Source organism: Sorex araneus, chromosome X (genome assembly GCF_027595985.1).
Source record: "Sorex araneus isolate mSorAra2 chromosome X, mSorAra2.pri, whole genome shotgun sequence".
Taxonomy (NCBI): domain Eukaryota; kingdom Metazoa; phylum Chordata; class Mammalia; order Eulipotyphla; family Soricidae; genus Sorex; species Sorex araneus.
In genome coordinates this window covers 371,712,921-371,730,141 of record NC_073313.1, presented here as the reverse complement: position 1 = coordinate 371,730,141, position 17,221 = coordinate 371,712,921, and the positions used below count along the sequence as shown (strand labels likewise).

Here is a 17,221-nt window from a genome sequence, read left to right as displayed (position 1 = left end):
ACGGGTGGCTTGATACACGTGCAGGCACCCTTGTCAGCTGCTCCGCCAGCGTGTGCCGGAGTCGCCCGAGGCCGCCGGAGGGTGGCTCCGTGCAGGACGCACCTGGGCGAGTGCCAGCGTGAGGCTGTGCCGCCCTGACCGCCAGGCTCTGTCCCATGTTTTCCTTCTCGAGCTGCCTTGTCTCCCCCCCCCCCCAAGCCTCTTTTCTGAGTGTCTTTTGTTTCCCCAGCTGACTTCGGGGTGTCGGCCCAGATCACGGCCACCATCGCCAAGCGGAAGTCCTTCATCGGCACGCCCTACTGGTAACTGCTCTCTGCCCGTCACACTGTGGGCATCTGCAGCCTCTGGGCCTGAGGGTGGAGGGCCGCTCCGAGGGGTCACCACCAACCCGACGGGTCTGCTCGTGCCCGGGGAGCGCTCACGCCGCCCCGAGTCACGTCAGTGCTCGCTAGTCCGGGACTCTAGGGTGTGAACACTCCCGCCCACCGCATGTCCCCACTCCTGTTCCTGCACGTGACACCTGCTGGGAAACGGGTTCGGTGAAGGGACCCGTTTGACCTTGTCTTGACCCCTCTCCGGTCGCTGTTGAGACTCTGACTGCACCTTCCGGGACTCCCTGGCTTCCAGTTTCTTGACTACATGCGGGTTCTTGGCGGCGGGAGCCGTCCTCGGCCCGGCCCTCCCCGGGAACGCTGTGCATGCTGCTCCCGGCCCGCCTGCCCGGTGCGCTGGCCCCTCTGTAAGCGCCCTCCTCACCGGGGACGCTGTGACGCTCGTGTGTCCCCAAGGAACGGGCGACACGCCTGCCTGTGCCGTCCTGGCCTGGTCGGGTCCAGCCTCTGCAGCTCTCCTCCGCCCTCCCGCCAGCTCGGCTGGCACGCGGCCCCTGGCCCGGGACGCTGCAGACCCGCCCACCGGGCTGTCTTCCCGCGGGTGCTCGCCCCAGACCCTGGGCCTGGCAGGCCCGGCCACGCAAGCCTTTTCCTCCGTGCTTAGACGTGTTCAGTCACGGCTTCGCTTTTAATTCCCTCCATATTTGCCATCCCTGCGGCCGTCTCCAGCTGTCTCTGCAGAGCGCCCCACGCCAGCGAGCCCGGCCGGTCGTCCGTCAGTCCTGAGACTCGTTCAGTTTGTCCTTGTTTTCTGTGACCCTCCTCCGTAGGGCCCTTCCCCTTCTTCCCTAGTGTGATTTTTTTTTTTTTTTTGCTTTTTGGGTCACACCCGGCGATGCACAGGGGTCACTCCTGGCTCTGCACTCAGGAATTACTCTTGGCGGTGCTGGGGGACCATATGGGATGCTGGGATTCGAACCCGGGTCGGCTGCGTGCAAGGCAAACACCCTACCCGCTGTGCTCTCGCTCCAGCCTCGTGTGAATTACTTTCTTGTCTTTTGCATATGCTTCCTCTGAGCAGTTTTCACCTTTTGCTTGGGAGTTTATTTCCTGGTATTCGGGCCGTCTTGTTCCTGATTTACTCCTTGCGTGTCTGGGCACCTTCCCGAGAAGTGTGGGGAGTGCGTTCTGGAAGCTCTGGCCGAGCAGCCTGACGTTTGCCCGAGGAGTCGGTGCTGTGGGGTGGCTGTGTCCTTCGCTGCTGCCGTGGGCTGCGGTGCTCTGCAGGACCCTGGGAAGGACGTGCCTCGGGGGTCCTCTGCTCCCCCTCGCAGCCCTCCTGCTTCCGTCTGCATCTTCTCTTCTTTATTCAGTAGCTGCATCCTGGGATCCTTGAAATAAAATAAACCACCGGTTTTCTTAATTCTTATTTGTGAACGTCTTTGTTCAGCTGGGAGACGCGTGCCCAGTGGCTGGGTGCTCTCCCTCAGGGACCCTGAGCCCCCGCCCCGGGTCCCCGGGACAGCCCAGGCGTAGAAGCCGACGGCCCTGTGGGCTGTGGGTGGGCTCGCGGCTCCCTCTGCGGGGCCAGCTGCTGGTGCGGGAGGGGAACCGGACCGGCTTCTGCTTGGTGGATGGGTTTGTCTCTCGCAGGTGCTTGTCAGCCCGGCCTGTTTGATGTGTATCTGTGGGGCTTTGGAGTTTGAGTTTTGGTTTGGCTCTTTTGCACCGTGGGGATTGAACCCGGGCCGTCTCGCGTGGGTAGGCGTCAGGGCATGTCCTCAGCCACGCCGCGGGTTATTCGGTGCCTTTCCAGATCCATAGCCCAGGGTCGATTTTGAGTTCCCGCGTTTCTTTCCCTGCGCTGCGTGGGGACGCCCTCCTAGGGCAGGTGGGTGGCAGGGCCGCTCGCCTTCTCGGGTGGCCTGGGCTGGGCAGACCCACCTGGGGGACGGCGCCTGGTCTTCTCGGCTCTCTGGGCCTCCCACTGAGGAGATCCGTGGGGGTTTCGTTGGTCTTCGGGGTCTTGCAGGAACTGGGTCTTGCCCCAGCCGCGGAGGGAAGCCCGTGCTGCCCCCTGGGTGAGACCGTGAGCCGGGCCGAGTCCTGGGACGCCTCTCGCATCACACTGGTGCCCGCATAAAGAACTCCAGCCAGAGTGCTCGGGCAAGAGCGAGCGCGTGGCCATCGCGCAGTTCCCGACGGAGCAGGGCGGGGGCGCTCACAGCACGGCCGTGTCCAGCCCAGCTTACGGAGAGATGACCGTGGCCTTGTCCGGTGGGGTCTGGGGACGGCGGGCCTGAGCGGGAAGCACCGTCCAGCCAGGAGGAGGCACCCTGCAGCCCGGCAGGCTCTGCCCCTCCGGCTCCGGCCCCCGCCGCGCTCCCCAGCTGCCCTGCCCAGCCCGCCCGCTGCGGCTGCTTCGCTTCTTGGCGCTGGTCTGGCTGGCCTGGCCGCTTCCTCTTGGCCGCTAGCCTGACTGTTTCCACGGGGCTTGAGTGACGCGTGTCTGGGTGCAGTGTGGCCGGAGTAAAGCAACACGGAGCCCCTCGCTGGCGTGGCCACCGGGAGAGTGCCGGGTGGTTCTTAGACAGCAGGGACCCTGAGCTTCCGGTCCCCACCCTGCCGGGTGCCTGCACACGCCACGTGCTGCTCTGAGACACGCGTGAAGCCTTGCGTGTGGGAGTTAGGGGAGTTCTCTTCGGCCTTCCTGAGATCAGGACAGGCGCATAGTTTGAGCCTCGCTAGTCAGATCGCTCTTTGGCTATGTCAGTGTTGAGTCTTGGGGCGCTCAGCTTAGGGGGGCACTGCAGACCCCCGTATTGCTGGGTGCTGTGGGGCCTGGTGGGCCCGAAGCGTCAGCTGTATCTCTCAAGATTCAAAATGATCGGTTTGAAATTTCTATATTTGAAAGTTAATAGGTTGGCTCTGTCAGATATAACTAGTTATATAGAAAACAGCTCTAGCAAAAGTGATTGCTTGCTGAATTTGTTCCCCTCTTGAAATAAATATATTCTCGGAAGGCAGACTCTTGTTCCTAATAATGCCGCCACTTTAATTATAATTATACTACATATGATTATAATTAATTAAGTCGTGAGGATTGTCTGCGCTGCATGAAGGTGACGGTGCCCAAGTACGCTTGGGCCACGGCCGAGCTGCCCGCGCCCCAGTGCTCAGGGGAGCAGGTCCGTGGACGCGCTGCTCTGCTGGACCCTCGCAGCCCGGGGGTGCGAGCAGTGGCACGAGCTCGAGGAGGGGCCAGCCGAGAGCCAGCCACCGTGTGCCCGCGGTCCCCGAGACGAGGGGCAGCAGGGGTCACGGGGCTCCTTTCTGACTGCCCCGCAGGATGGCCCCCGAAGTCGCAGCCGTGGAGAGGAAGGGGGGGTACAACCAGCTCTGCGACCTCTGGGCGGTGGGGATCACCGCCATCGAGCTGGCCGAGCTGCAGCCGCCCATGTTCGACCTGCACCCCATGCGGTGAGTGCTCGGGCACCCCTCGGCTCGGGCCCGGCGGGCGGGGGTCCCCTGGGCCCCGGGGCGGCCCTCACGGTGCTGTCTGCCCCCTTGGTTTTCAGAGCCTTATTTCTGATGACAAAGAGCAATTTCCAGCCTCCCAAACTGAAAGACAAACTGAAGTGGTAAGTATTTGTTTGTTACTTTCGCAGACATGAGCATAAAAGGAATTAAAATTTTAAAAGTCTGATTTTTACCTTTTTTTTTAGGTCAAATAATTTTCATCATTTTGTGAAAATGGCACTTACCAAAAATCCAAAAAAACGACCCAATGCTGAAAAGTTGCTACAGGTATTTATTTGTACGCTGAAATCGTGTCTTTTTTTTTGTAAAGCCAAGCCTTGTTTTATAAATGTCTAAGTTCTGTCCTTAATTTTATAGCACCCATTTGTCACCCAGCACCTGACTCGGTCCCTGGCGATTGAACTGCTGGATAAAGTCAATAACCCGGATCATTCCACCTTCCACGACTTCGACGACGACGACCCAGAGGTACCTGCGTTCCTAGCGCGTGGACGTGCCTGCACACGGGTGTGGACCCCTCGGTGGTCTGTACGCCCCGGGCCAGTGTGAAGAACGCCCTGGGGAACGGTCCCTCGGCCTCCCCCAGGGCTGCCCTGGGCGAGGCGGCAGACCGGCCCCTGCACGGTTGGAGTCCACAGGGCCGGGCTCGTCCCGGCAGTGCTGGGGGGTTTGTGGTGCGGCCCCCCTCCTGCACGCGGAGCTCGTGCCCGGCCCCGGGGTCTGTCAGAGGGGTCGTTTTAGATGCAGTCACGGAATGGAGCCTCCGCTGGCAGCCAGAGGACACGTTGGAAGAACCGAGCCAGCGTAGGGACTCGCTCAGAGTTTCTACCCCGTGTTTCCCCAGAAGGGTCTGGGCATGTCCTTCATGAATTCGGGGGTGAAGTCAAAGCCGGGGGGCACTCCCAGTGGTTCTTAGCTCAGCTCTGTGTGCCCAGTGGCTTGGTGCCCAGGCTGGTGTTGCAGGGCCACCCCAGAGTCAACAGGGACCCTGTGATGCCCCTCCCCCCACGCAGCCTGCGCCCTTCCCCGCTGTGAGCTGTCTTCTCAGGTCTGAGTGACACTCCGGTGACCCAGACCTTAACCAGTCACTGTTTGGTTCCCAGCGACAGTGTAGTTCAGAGAGTGGAGTGGCCCAGTGTGCTGCCACGAATGAAGTTTCACTCCCTTGGCCTGTTGGCCGTTCTAGGCTCAGCCGGTGCTGGTGGCCCCTGACCCAACTCAGTTCAGGTGACAGGCAGAGTTGTGTCCCTGGGTCTGAAACAGGTGGCTCTCCTTGACCTCGGCCTTATATACAGTACTTGAGTGTCGCTGGCACCAGTGAAACAGAGGGAACGCTGACTCTGGGCGGTCAGAAGGGAGAGCCTTCCCGTCAGCGCCCGGTTTCCGGCTGGGAAGAAGTCGCTTCTCTCTCTGTAACGGTGTGGGAACAACCCGCACACAGCACCGTGACTCGAACTGCACCGGGCTGTGCCCAAGTTAGATCTGAGGTGGTCTTCATGGGAGTACGAGGTCACGGAAATGGTCGTGTGAGCTGAAGCAACCACAGGGCTGTAGGGCTCATTAGAATTGCTCTGTGTTCTGGGAAAAAGTCAAAATATTCAAAACTCTATCCAAGTTCAATGTAATTCACATTGAATTACAAAGTCCTTTTAAACATGTTCAGAGAGAAGAAAGAATAGACCAAGTCAGACGAGCCTCCTCCGGCGTCCCGCACGGCAGAGAAAGGTCCTGTTCCTGGGACCGGGATTTGTGGTCGGGATTATAATTGGAGGTTTGAGGCTACTTTTCTTCCCTCCAAAAAAGATAAATAGTGTGAAGATAAATAGGCTTAGATAGCACTTTACTCTCAGGAATGCACAGTGTTTTAATTTCCGCACTTTGTGATGATAATCCCGTGTGCTTTGTTAGCCCTCAGAATCGGCGGTTTCTGAGCTTTCAGCCGTTGCTGCAGCTCCTTCCTCGCTGGGTGGGGCCGAATACTGCTGAGAAGGGTCAGCACTCTCACTGCCCCGACTTCACTTTGCTCATTTCATTACGTGTTGTGCACTGCAGTAGGAAGTTGAGCATTTTTGTTGTATTCCCACATAATTTGTTTTGTGATCACACCCAGCGATGCTCAGGGGCGACTATTGGCTCTATACTCGGGGATCACTCCTGGCGGTGCTCGGGGCCAGATGAGGTGCCGGAGATTGAACCCGGGTCGGCCGCGTGCACGGCAACAGCCTACCCCCCGGCCCTGCAACTTCTGCTTTAGAAGTGCTACACATTGGACTCGTGGCTGGAGTATTTCTTCCGTTCTCACTTTGAGAGTATTTCGTGCTTTTTCACACACCATCGTTGGGCAGGTGTCCCGTGGCGCCCCGGGCAGCCGTTGTGCTGGGTCCGCGGCTCTCCTGCCAGGGACTCATCCTCCCGGTGGATAGGGCCGGGTCACCACGCCACACCGTAAAACAGTTGCTGACAGATGGAGCAACAAAAGGCAAAAGGAGTGACCAGGCCCTAGACCAACAAGGGCCCGTCCTCGATGGCCACTGTGTCTCACTGGGGGTCCCGGAGCCACCGTCAGCCTCTGGGGGCTTGTGCTGACCGAGCCTTCCGTGTTTGTGCCCGGGCTCACAGGGCAGTGCTCTTTGTGCAGTGTTCCCATCAGGTTTGCTGGCCCTACCGGGCCGATGGGAAGTAACTGAGAAGCTGGAGGTGTCGCCTGGCCGCACAGGTCCACTGTCCAGGAGCGGCCGGTTGGGAGGCCTCGGGGATTGGCATCTGCGCGGCGCGGGTGGAGCTGTCTGGCTGTGGGGCTGGGCCCCCACCCCCGCAAGGCCCCGGCCCCTCAGCCCGGGGAGATGGGCGGCCTCGTGTGCTCTGCAGACGTGACTCGGGCCGTTTCTCTGCCGGCGAGAGCGGATTGTCTCTTGGTGTGATTTTCTTTTCCTGAATGTTAACCCGTTTGCTGAACCAGACTTGGCACTTCCGAGTGGAGCTGTTGAACCCAGGGAGTGCGTCTGTGCTCGTGGGCCGGTCGCCTGCTCCCAGAGTTGGGCAGGGACGAGCGTAGCGCGTGTCGCAAGTCTAAGGGCAGCGAGCCGAACCCAGAGACCCCGCTGTGCGCTGGTGCCCACCTTCATGGAGCTTCCCTCTAGCGCTGCTTCACTGGTGGGACTGTTTTGGACTTCGAGAATCGTTGCGTGCTGAGGTGGGGCTGCAGGGAGGCTCGTTAGCATGTCACTTCCCACTGACGCGCGCCTTGGTGCATGGACATGCAGCTCTCCCAGGGCAGGGTCCAGGCCGGCCCCCAGGTCAGCATGTGCTGGACACAGCAGGGTGTCTGTGAGGAGGTGGGGACCTCCCCCGACCCCCAGATTCCCCCCAGTGCAGCTCTCGAGAGAGGAGAAGGGGGGGCGCCACGCCAAACACCCCTGAGGGGCTGGGCCTGGCACCCACCCAGCGATGGGCGTGAACCACAAGCGCCCTTCGCTCTGCTCGTTCCATTCATCTCGCTTTAATATGAAGGCCGGGCAGGGCTTTATTTGTAGATTCTCTGACCGGGAGCACTGGCTGCGGCTTCTGGACAGCATTGGAAATGTTCAGCGTCCCATTTTGAATTTACATTCGCTGGAACTACACTTGGTCTTAGCCAGGAGGCCGAGAAGCGACCTCTGGGAACGTAAAATCCTCCCCTAGCCTGGAGCTGTGCCGAGGGCGAGGAGAGGCCAAGGGAAGGGAACAGCCTGTTCCTGCCCGGGTCTGGTGAGCTCCGCAGAGGAGCTGGCGTTTGCCGGGAAGGGTTCGCCAAAGCCGAGAGATGAGAACAGTGATCGGGACATCCCGGACTGTAAACTCGAGTCACAGCAGTCTCCATACCGAGAGGCCTGGAGTCAGCATCTTTAATCAATCCCGGCGAGCCACGGGCATAGCACCCAGACGGCCCGAGGCTCAGGGCGTCTCAGCACGCTTGCCACGCGCCTTGCTGCTCCCTAGCCGTCACGCAGGCGAGTGGTGGCTTCTCGTCACGTTTTAATACTCGCACAGATAACGTTTATGCTGTTCAAAAATCAATATATTGGGGCCGGAGCGATAGCACAGCAGGGAGGGCGTTTGCCTTGCACGGGGCCGACCCGGGTTCAATCCCCGGCATCCCATATGGTCCCCCAAGCACTGCCAGGAGTAATTCCTGAGTGCAGAGCCAGGAGTCACCCCCTGAGCATCGCTGGGTGTGACCCAAAAAGAAAAAAAAATCAATATATTGCGGTTTCTAAAGAGGTCTTCTAGGTGGAGTTTGCTTGGGTTTTTAATTATCTCTAATAGTCACCTTAAGCTTTTGAAAATCAGTGAAGAAAATGCCCCCGATGGGAGCCCCAGGGTGATGTGAGAGGGAGAGGCCGCGGGAGACGAGGCTTCCTCAGTGGCCGGGCCTCCCGCAGGGCTTTGCGCCGGGGGAGCCGCAGCTGCTGTCCCAGGTGGGCCCTCGGGTGCCGGGCCAGCCCTGCCTAGGAGTACCGGGTGGTGACTCGGTGGCGCTTGGCCTGGCCTCTGCCTGTGTTGCCGGGGCTAGAGGGGGACACGGTTCCTGCACGCCAAGCTGGCAGCGCCCTCGGGCCGTGCGTCTGTCAGGAGGCCCCCGTCAGTGCTCAGCCAGCCTCGTCCCGGGCCTCCCCTGAGAGCTGCCGGTGGCATCTTGCTCGTGCCCGCTGTGGCCACCAACTCCGTGCCCGGGTGGCCGGCGTCCCGAGGCATGGCTGGCGCACATGGACCGGCCGGCTGCGGTTTCCTTCCAGCCCCTCCGGCCCTGATGGCAGGGGCCCATTACTTTCCCGTGGGGTGTTGGGTATGGCATTGACCTGAGGCTTGTGCGTGAGGTTATTCTGAGTTGCAATAGCAGGAATAAACACGGAAAGGCCATAAGGTTAGAAAATTTTGTCAAAAGGAGGTGATTGAATGTGTTTGTCTTGAGGTATTCAAGGCACCACGTCAAAGGCGGGTCTTTTGTCTTTGTAGAACGGCTGTTAATCGTCCCTCCTGGCACTGGGCGCACCCAGGGCAAGGACAGGAGCCCCCGCTGCACTGACTGTGTGAGGTGGGGCCAGCGGTGCAGGCTCAGGAGTGGGCCCCGGGCTGCATGCTGGGCGGGGGTGCGAGAGCAGGGTCTGGCCAGGAGCCAGAGCCCCTGTCACCCTCAGCTGTGACCCTCTTGGGCCTCGCAACTGAGACGTCCTCGTAGTGTTCTCACTGCTGTCGAGGCCCAGGCTTTGGTGGGTTTCCCATCCCTGGACGCCGGGAGGCCATGCAGGCGGGTCGAGCTGTGTTGCCAGGTGGCGTCTCCCGGCAACAGTGACAGCCCCGAAGCCTCTCTCCCGGGACGTGTCTGACAGGCCCTGTTGGCCTGCGGCGCCTCCCTGCTTCCCTGCCAGGCAGCCCCTGCCTTTGCAGACGACCCCCGAGGTGCCTCTCAGCCCTCCAGGCCCAGGCTCACTCTGGGCCCCCGGGGCTCTACCTGGCGGTGCTCAGGGCTCCGACCCAGCCTGGCGTGTGCACCCTGAGCTGGCCTGTCTGCGGGGCGGAGGAGGCCCCTCCCGGCAGTGCTCGAACGCACGCTCGGAGCCCGCCCAGCGCTCGGCTCGTGTGCTCGGCCCCCAGGATCTTGCCTCCCTCGGCCAGGGCGGCCTTCCTGGTCGTCCCCGAGAAACGCCTCGTTTCCAGGCCCCCCGAGGAGAGGTGTTGGCTTTGCTCCCCTCATGCTGCAGGTTTCGTTTCCCGGGCGCACCCTTGAGTTGTGCTTTTCACTCCACGGCGTGCTCGCTGATGCGGGGCCCTACATCTGGGGTCTGAGTTTCCAGTATTCCTTTGAGGTGCTGTTACTGTTTGGTTTCATAAATAAAATCCTGAGACGTGACTCTTGCTCGCAAATGAAAGAACTTGAAAACAACCTGCTGTTTTCTGCTCCCGGGAAGGAAAGGCACGATGGGATACCGCTACACGGAGAGAAAGAAAACGCTTTTAGTAAAAACAATCATTCCAGTTGAAATTGTAGCAGGTGTTGGAATGTAAACTGCTGCCACCTATTGAATTGTCTCTGTGTGTGTGAGTGTGTGTGTGTGAGAGAGAGAGAGAGAGAGAGAGAGACAGCGACAGCGACAGAGACAGACAGACAGACAGACAGACACAGAGAGCTACTCCCCCGAGATGCATGTCAGCTGCATCAGAGGCCGCAGGCCAGGCCCGTGTGGGCCGGGCAGTGAGTGGCCCGGGGGGCAGGTGTGCGGGGCCCCAGAGGCGAGGGCAGTGTTGTAGGCGGCTTCTCAGAGCCGCTGGTGCCCTTCCCGGTGCCTGCTGGTCAGAGAAGGGCTGCCCTCCCCCCAACCGGGCCGACACAGTGCTCAGCACGGACGATGCAGGCAGAGCACTTGCCTGCGTGCGTGAGCCCTGGGTTCAGCCGCCCTGCGCGTTGGTGGAGCAGCCGCAGCCGCCCGCGCCCCCCGGGAAGATGGGTTTGCCATCGTGCCTCGTGCTGCCGGTGTGTGCGATGCACGCATACAGACGCAAGTGTGCCTGTGTCTGTCTTGTCCCCGTCTGTGCAGCAGGAAGTGTCTCTTCCTGTCGGTGGCTTCCTGCCTGTTCACCAGAAGCCTCATCACTGATTTGTTTCTTCGCAGCCCCTTGTTGCCGTCCCACATAGAATCCACTCGACGAGTAGGAACGTGCGGGAAGAAAAGACACGCTCAGAAATAAACTGTAAGTGTGGGGCGGCTCCCCCATGCACGGCCAAGGGCAGTCTCGGGGTCGGCGCGGGGGTCCACCCACGTGACCTTTCCCACTGCGTCCTGTTCAGATAGTTGCAGACAGCAAGAATTACACTTTTGATTTGCTTTTGGGCCACACCTGGCAGTGCTCAGGCTGACTCCTGGCTGAGTGCTCAGGGATCACTCCTGGGGGCCAGGGAGGCCGCCTGGTGTGTGTGATCCCAGAGGCGTGGGCAGTGTTGTCGGGGCTCCTCAGAGCCGGTGGTGCCCTTCCCCGGTGCCTGCTGGTCAGAGAAGGGCTGCCCTTCTGAGCCCCACGTCGGGGCTCTGGACGTGGCGATGGATGCCCTCGCCACTGTGCTGTCTCTGGCCCCAAGAATCTTACTTTTTTAAAGAATTTTATTTTCGCTCCTGAGGGAATTCTGGTTGGGAGAGGGAGGTATGCTTGTGTTGATATTATCTGGGAAGAGTTGGAAGTTTTCTAGACCGGCCGGAAAGAAATAATCAAGGCATTGCTGCTCGGACGTAGGAGAGTCTCATCACTGGGAGGGCGGGGGCGTGGCCTGAGCACTTGCGTGCGGGGCTGGGTTCCGGCCGCAGCACCGCGGGTTCCCAGCTTCTGCCAGGACTGACCCTGACAGTGGCCCCTCAACAGGAAAACAAAGAATCGTCTCTATTTTATTGTTTTGGGTCACAATAAGTGACAAGTTAAAACTGTTCTAGCTGGGATCATACTAATAATTCTGAACTTAAAACTAGGAGCTTTTGCCTTTAACAGAACTTCCTAGGCTCTTCCCAGCAAACATTCTTTGCCTAAATCTTTGAGTTGGGCATATACTTATGGTAGGAGCAACAGTGTATTTTGCTGTGGAGTAATTGTTGAGAGTTTTACATCATGAAGAACATAGAGAATGGTCATGATTTCTTTTTCCTTTTTCAGTCGGCCAAGTAAAATTTGATCCACCCTTAAGAAAGGAGACAGAACCACATCACGAACTTGTAAGTACTGTTCCTTAAAATGAGAGCACTGAAACTAAATATTCTTAGTTTAGACTGCCTTGTGACAGTGTTTTGGGACCCTGGCTTCTGGTCTAAGTGTCTTTGATATTTTGGTACTGATTGAGAAAGTTGCTCATTAAAATTTTTCAGAAACATTGGGGAAATGAGAAGGTAAGTAATTGCAAAATTAGAATAAATAAATCTGTGTTGCTGAGATTGAGCGTTTTCCAAAATAATTTAGGAGAAACTAGTTTTGCCATTCTTTAACTAAATGTTTTTAATGATATTGAATTATTTTGCTTTTTTTTTCTTTTTGAGAGATTTCTTAGCATAAATGTCAAGATTTTAAGCTAGAAGGATAAAAAGGATGAAAAAACGTTCTCAGTTTTGTGAGCATTAGACTGTATTCAAACCTCCAGCTCAGAAACTGGAGCTCGGGCGAGTCGGTTCCAGGTGTCAGGGGGTCCCTGCGGGTCGGCTGCCTCGGAACCTTTCCAGTGTCTCCAGAGCGCCTTGTGCAGGAGGGAGAACGACAGGAAGCCTTAGAAGCAAATGCTTTGCAATTATTGGAGATCCTAATCTATGAAAGAATAAAAATGAGATTTAAATCCTGATGAAATTACTTTGTCAGGGCTCAGGATCATGTTTTCCCCCCATTTCTATTTAAGATTGCGAAGAAAGTAGTTGTTCATAAATACTAATTAAATGGGAGCTTTCTCTTTGACCCACTTGGCTCAGGTCGACAAAGGGAGCCTTTAGGCTCTAACTCAGGGAGTTGATTTAATTCAGTGTGGAGGGAAGGTTATTTTTTTTTTTAGAGGAGGTGAAGGTTTGTTTTTTTGTTTGTTTGCTTTTTAATTTTTTATTGAATCACCATGTGGAAAGTTACAAAGCTTTCAGGCTTCAGACTCAGTTATACAGTGCTCAAACAAATACCCATCCCTTCACCAGTGCACACATTCCACCACCAAGGACCACAGTAAACCTCCCCCTGGAGGGAAGGTTATTTAAAACTCTTAAAATGATGATATTTCAGCCTGGGGTTAGGTGGAGGCCGGTCTCAGCTGACGCAGCAGGTCAGAGGTCAGAGGTCAGCAGAGGCGTTTGCACCTTGTTAAGGCCGCTAGGGTTTATTCTCGTCTGTAAGTTGCTATTGACTGTATGTTAGCTCTGTACTAATGTAGTAACTGCCTTATAGATCAAAGTTGTTGCAATGTTGCTTTTTCAGAAGCTCCTTAATAAGGTTTGCCTGTCTTTGCCTTACTAGAATGCTGTTAGCAGGACATAGACTGCCCCGTGGCGGTGTTTCGGACCCTGGCTTCTGGTCTGTGTCAATAACGTGCTTTCTTGCTCTCACTGAACAGCCCGGCAGTGATGGTTTTCTGGACAGTTCAGAAGAAATATACTACACTGCAAGATCTAATCTGGTATTTCTCCACTTCTCATTTTCTTTATCAGCATTGTTTTAGTCTTAATTATTTGAGGTTTTCTTAATCAAACATTTATCCAGTTTTTACATCAGTCTGTAAGGCTCTGCCACTAAGCAGGCTTCCTGCTACCAAATTGCGGCAGTTTTTTACATAACAAATATATCTGCTCAGATACAATGTTATAAGGAGTTTCTCCTTGCTGTGGAAAGCACTGAGTTTAACACTCCTAGGGGAAGTTAGTAAATTGCATGTCCTTATGAGGATGTCCAGTTTTAACCAGTGTCTTGTTTTAATGTAAATGCATAATCATTCATGCCTAAAGATAGATAGACCTGCTCCATATATATTTATGTGTAACTAGAAAATAATTGGTCCCTAATTAAGAGTAAATTCTCTCTCGGATAAAATGTTAACCTGGTATCTGGTCGGTTTCCTTGAGCCAGAATGTTCATTAAAAGCCTCACTGACGCTAAAACAGTGAGACTGTTCCCCCAGGTCAGCCGGCTGCGCGCCCTGGTGTGCGGGAGAGTCACTCCCCCCCCCCCCACCCTGTCCAGGAGCCAAGTTGCTCCATACTCGGTGCTCACTTGTCTTCCTGTCCCAAGGGGTTTTTCTTTTTCTTGCTCCCGCTCTGTCTTAATAACATTATTTCCGTTTTGGTTGCTTCAACTAAACCCTTAGGCCTGGACCTTATAACATCTGTACACCTGAAAGATTTTCGACTTTATTTTGTAATGGGAGGATGTTGTCTTCATAGAGAGAAAGTGACGTGCCTGTGTGAACTCTTAACCGTGCAACACAGTCTACCCTGTGCGGCTGCAGAATTCTGCCCTGTGTGGTTGTTGATGGGGAGCGGCCCTGGGCTCGCGGGTGTGGCTTCTCGGCTTCAGAGCGTTCTTAGCTGTGCACACATGCCCACTCGTGGGGAGGGGCCCGGACAGGCCTCCTGTGCCCTGTGGAAGAGCCGGAATTAGGAAGAGGACCCGGGGCTGAGGGCGAGCGCGCGGGACCAGGCTCCGGGGCGGCCTTGCTGGGGAGAAGCGGCGAGACGCCAGCAGCAAGAGGGCCATGCCCTAGCCCAGAGGAGGGAGTGGGCAGGGACTTCCCGACGGGGCCCCTCGGGACCAGATCCACGCGGAGACTCCGGGGACTGGGAGCTGCCGTCAGGCCCCAGAGCTTCGGGCTCGCGGTGCTTCTGCCATACCAGAGGTGACACCCGTCTGGGAACTTGGAATAGTCGCCCTGGCTTTGTCCCTGGAACTGCCCTCACGGTCAGGGGCCAGGAGAGAGAACAGTGGTCAGACCACGCCTGGCACGCAGCCGGCCCGGGTGCAACTCGTGGCATCTCATGCGGTTCCCCGAGCCCTGCCAGGAACGATTCCTAGGCAGGGACCAGTGGACAGGAGCGAACCAGCCGTGCCGTCAGGGGCCAGGGAGGCACAGGGTCCCCCGCCCCAGACCCGGGGGAGGCACAGGGTCCCCTACTCGAGACCCGGGACACAGGAAGTGTGCGGTGTTGTGCCGCCATTTCCCTCGTCTCTGGAACCTTCCATCCTGCGGTGGCTCCCTGTGGAACAGGCCTCCTTGTCGCCTGCTCCCCTGGAGCTGCCGTGTTCTCTCCTCACGGCGCGCCCTCTGATGCCGGCTGTGAGCGCTGGCTGCCCTCTGCATGTGAGACTTTCTGTCTCAGTGTCGATCGTCTTTCCCCTGGGGGGAGGCGGGGTGGAGGCACATGCCGTGGTGGGCTCGGGACCCTGTGCCATGCGGGATTGAGTGTAGATGGCCCCGGGGGAGGCCAGTGGTCCCTGAGGCTGCCTCCCTGCCCTGCCCGCTGTTCTTTGGTGCGTGCTGGGGGCCCGGGGCCTGTTTGCAGGGGCCGCTGTCGGTCTCCTCTGCGCAAGGGTCTCAGAGTCCCACAGCAGACTTAGAATCCCTCCGTACCCTCACCAACACAAATTAAACACTGTTGTAATTTTATATGGAGTGATAAACTCAAACTATTCAGTACAATCATAGGGAAAAAGGGAAATGGGAGACTTCTCTCCCCAAAATCAAACTGTACTATAAAACTGCAGTATAAAAACTGTGGTGCTGTAATCACTTGCATCACTTGGCATCCCATTTCGATTTGCTCCAGCGGGCGCCAGTAACCTCTCCATTTGTCCCTGTCATGTGCAATTGCATTCCAGTGGTACCTGCTCACTCCAGGAACAGGAAGAGCCTCAAACCGTTCATTCAGGGTTTTGACGAAGAAGTTGTAGGTGGGCAGCCATGCGGTCTTTTGACTTCCCGTGGAATCCAGTCGGTAACAGCTCTAGTCCAGCGGTCGTCTCTGAATCGTATTACGTGACTGGCCCATCTGATTTTTGATGTCTTGGCAAACGAGACAGCGTTCCTGATTCTTGATTGTCGACGGAGGTCGGAACTCTGGATTCCTTCTCTCACTTGAGTGAAACATGATATTCCAAGCATAGCTCTTTGGATTCTTCTTTGGGATACCTGAATAGCGTTCTCATCCTGCTTGCGTAGGGCCCAGGTCTCTCTGAGGTGTATGTTAGTGCAGGAAGAACGGTGGAGTCGAAAAGATGTGCCTGGAGCCGGAGGTTCTTATCCTCTTAACCACTTCTTCAACATTCTTGAAGGCATTACATGCTGCTCCGTTCTCCTGCACAGTTCTGGCACCAAGTCGTTCCTCATGTTGATTTCTCGACCCAGGTACACATAGCTGCTTCATTCGGAGATGTTTGTTCCATCGAGAGCAAATGGAACATCAGGGACTAGTTCATTTTCATGGACATTGTCTTGGTGAGATTCCGCTGCATTCCGACCTTTCCTCTCTTTACGTCAATGATCACTTCCTTGTAGAATGGTGAGATCCTGGTGGTGAATCTGTAATACAGCTCCTGGAGGATCTTGATGTACTGAGTTGGAACACCCCATTTGGCTAGAGCTTGGATGACCGCTTGAGTCTCAACAGAATCAAAGGCCTTCTTTAAATCGATGAATGTTAGTCAGAGCGGCATCTTGAACTCTCCTGAAACTTCAATGAACTTGGTCACTGTGTGGATATGGTCGATTGTGCTGAATCCTTTTTGTAACCCGGCTTGCTCGCATGGTTGTCCTTCATCTAGTGTTCTGCCTATTCTATTCAGGATGGCTTGAGTGAACAACTTGTAGACTACAGACAACAGGCAGATAGGGTGATAGTTGCCAATGTCGTGGATTTCAGAAGGGAGGACATTGGTAACGACATATCCATCCTGCGGAATTTGGTATGTGGGCAGGTGGACGTGGCTGTTGAAGAGGTCCGAGTAGAAGTCGTGAATAGTCCTCTCCATTGCCTTTCTGGAAGATGTGATAGATCCATCGGGACGTCGGAGGGCAGTCATGTTGGTCTTGTAGTTGGCGAAGGACAGGTGAACGTTTCGAATACTCTTCCCGGCTTCTGCCTCATCAGCCAACACTGCTGCTCTTCTCTCTTTGAGGTCTTCCTTTATCGCTTCTCTGCACAGCTTTGCGAGCTTGGACGTTAGCTTGTGGTTGCCTGAGGCTCGTGCCAAGCCACGTTGGCGAAAGAGCTTGAGAGTTTCCGAAGACAGGCGTCTGTTTGTGGCTTTCCCACTCTCGGCATTCCTCCTGCAGTCATGGAGGTGCTGAACCAGTCGATCGTATTCCTTGTCGATGTTGTCAACAACAGCATCTTCCCACGTTGCCGCAGTAGTGCCAAAGAGCTCCCAGTTGGTGGTCATTCTGGGAGTTCTCTTCTCAAACTTAAACTTTGCAGACCTTTCTCCTCGCTCTGTGAAGTAGAATTTTGCACTAAGGAGACGGTGGTTCGATCCCGTTTGGAATTTTGGGACAGTAGCGACATTGGTCAGGCAAAACCTTCGATTGAATATGATGTGGTCAGTTTCATTTTGGAACAGTCCACCGGGAGACTTCCGTGTCCAACTGTAATAAGGACATGTTTTCAGACCAGTGGAATAGAGAGTGCAGTGACAGATCCCCAGATAAAAGGACAGTTACTCTTTGATAAAGGAGTAAAAAGTATGAAGTGGAACAGGGAAAGCAAACGGTACTGGAAAACTGGTCAGACACACGCAAAAATAAAAAGAATTTGGACTTCTTTCTAACACCATGTATGAAAATTAATTTTAAAATGGCTTGAAGAGGAGACAGAGAG

General features: G+C 56.1%; 1 protein-coding gene across 4 annotated transcripts in view; it reads left to right on the top strand.

Annotated features, from left to right (window-relative positions):
• The window catches only part of MAP4K3 (mitogen-activated protein kinase kinase kinase kinase 3), a 132,459-nt gene that overhangs the window by 69,969 nt on the left and 45,269 nt on the right, over positions 1-17,221 (top strand). For 2 of the 4 annotated variants that reach the window (XM_055119810.1, XM_055119809.1), the window contains exons 8-15: positions 230-302; positions 3,681-3,812; positions 3,911-3,973; positions 4,058-4,139; positions 4,230-4,340; positions 10,523-10,601; positions 11,550-11,608; positions 12,973-13,035. In XM_055119810.1, coding sequence (XP_054975785.1) covers positions 230-302; positions 3,681-3,812; positions 3,911-3,973; positions 4,058-4,139; positions 4,230-4,340; positions 10,523-10,601; positions 11,550-11,608; positions 12,973-13,035 — 662 coding nt within the window. The remainder of the gene's footprint in view (positions 1-229; positions 303-3,680; positions 3,813-3,910; positions 3,974-4,057; positions 4,140-4,229; positions 4,341-10,522; positions 10,602-11,549; positions 11,609-12,972; positions 13,036-17,221) is intronic. The other 2 variants (XM_055119812.1, XM_055119811.1) reach the window with 1 other exon arrangement.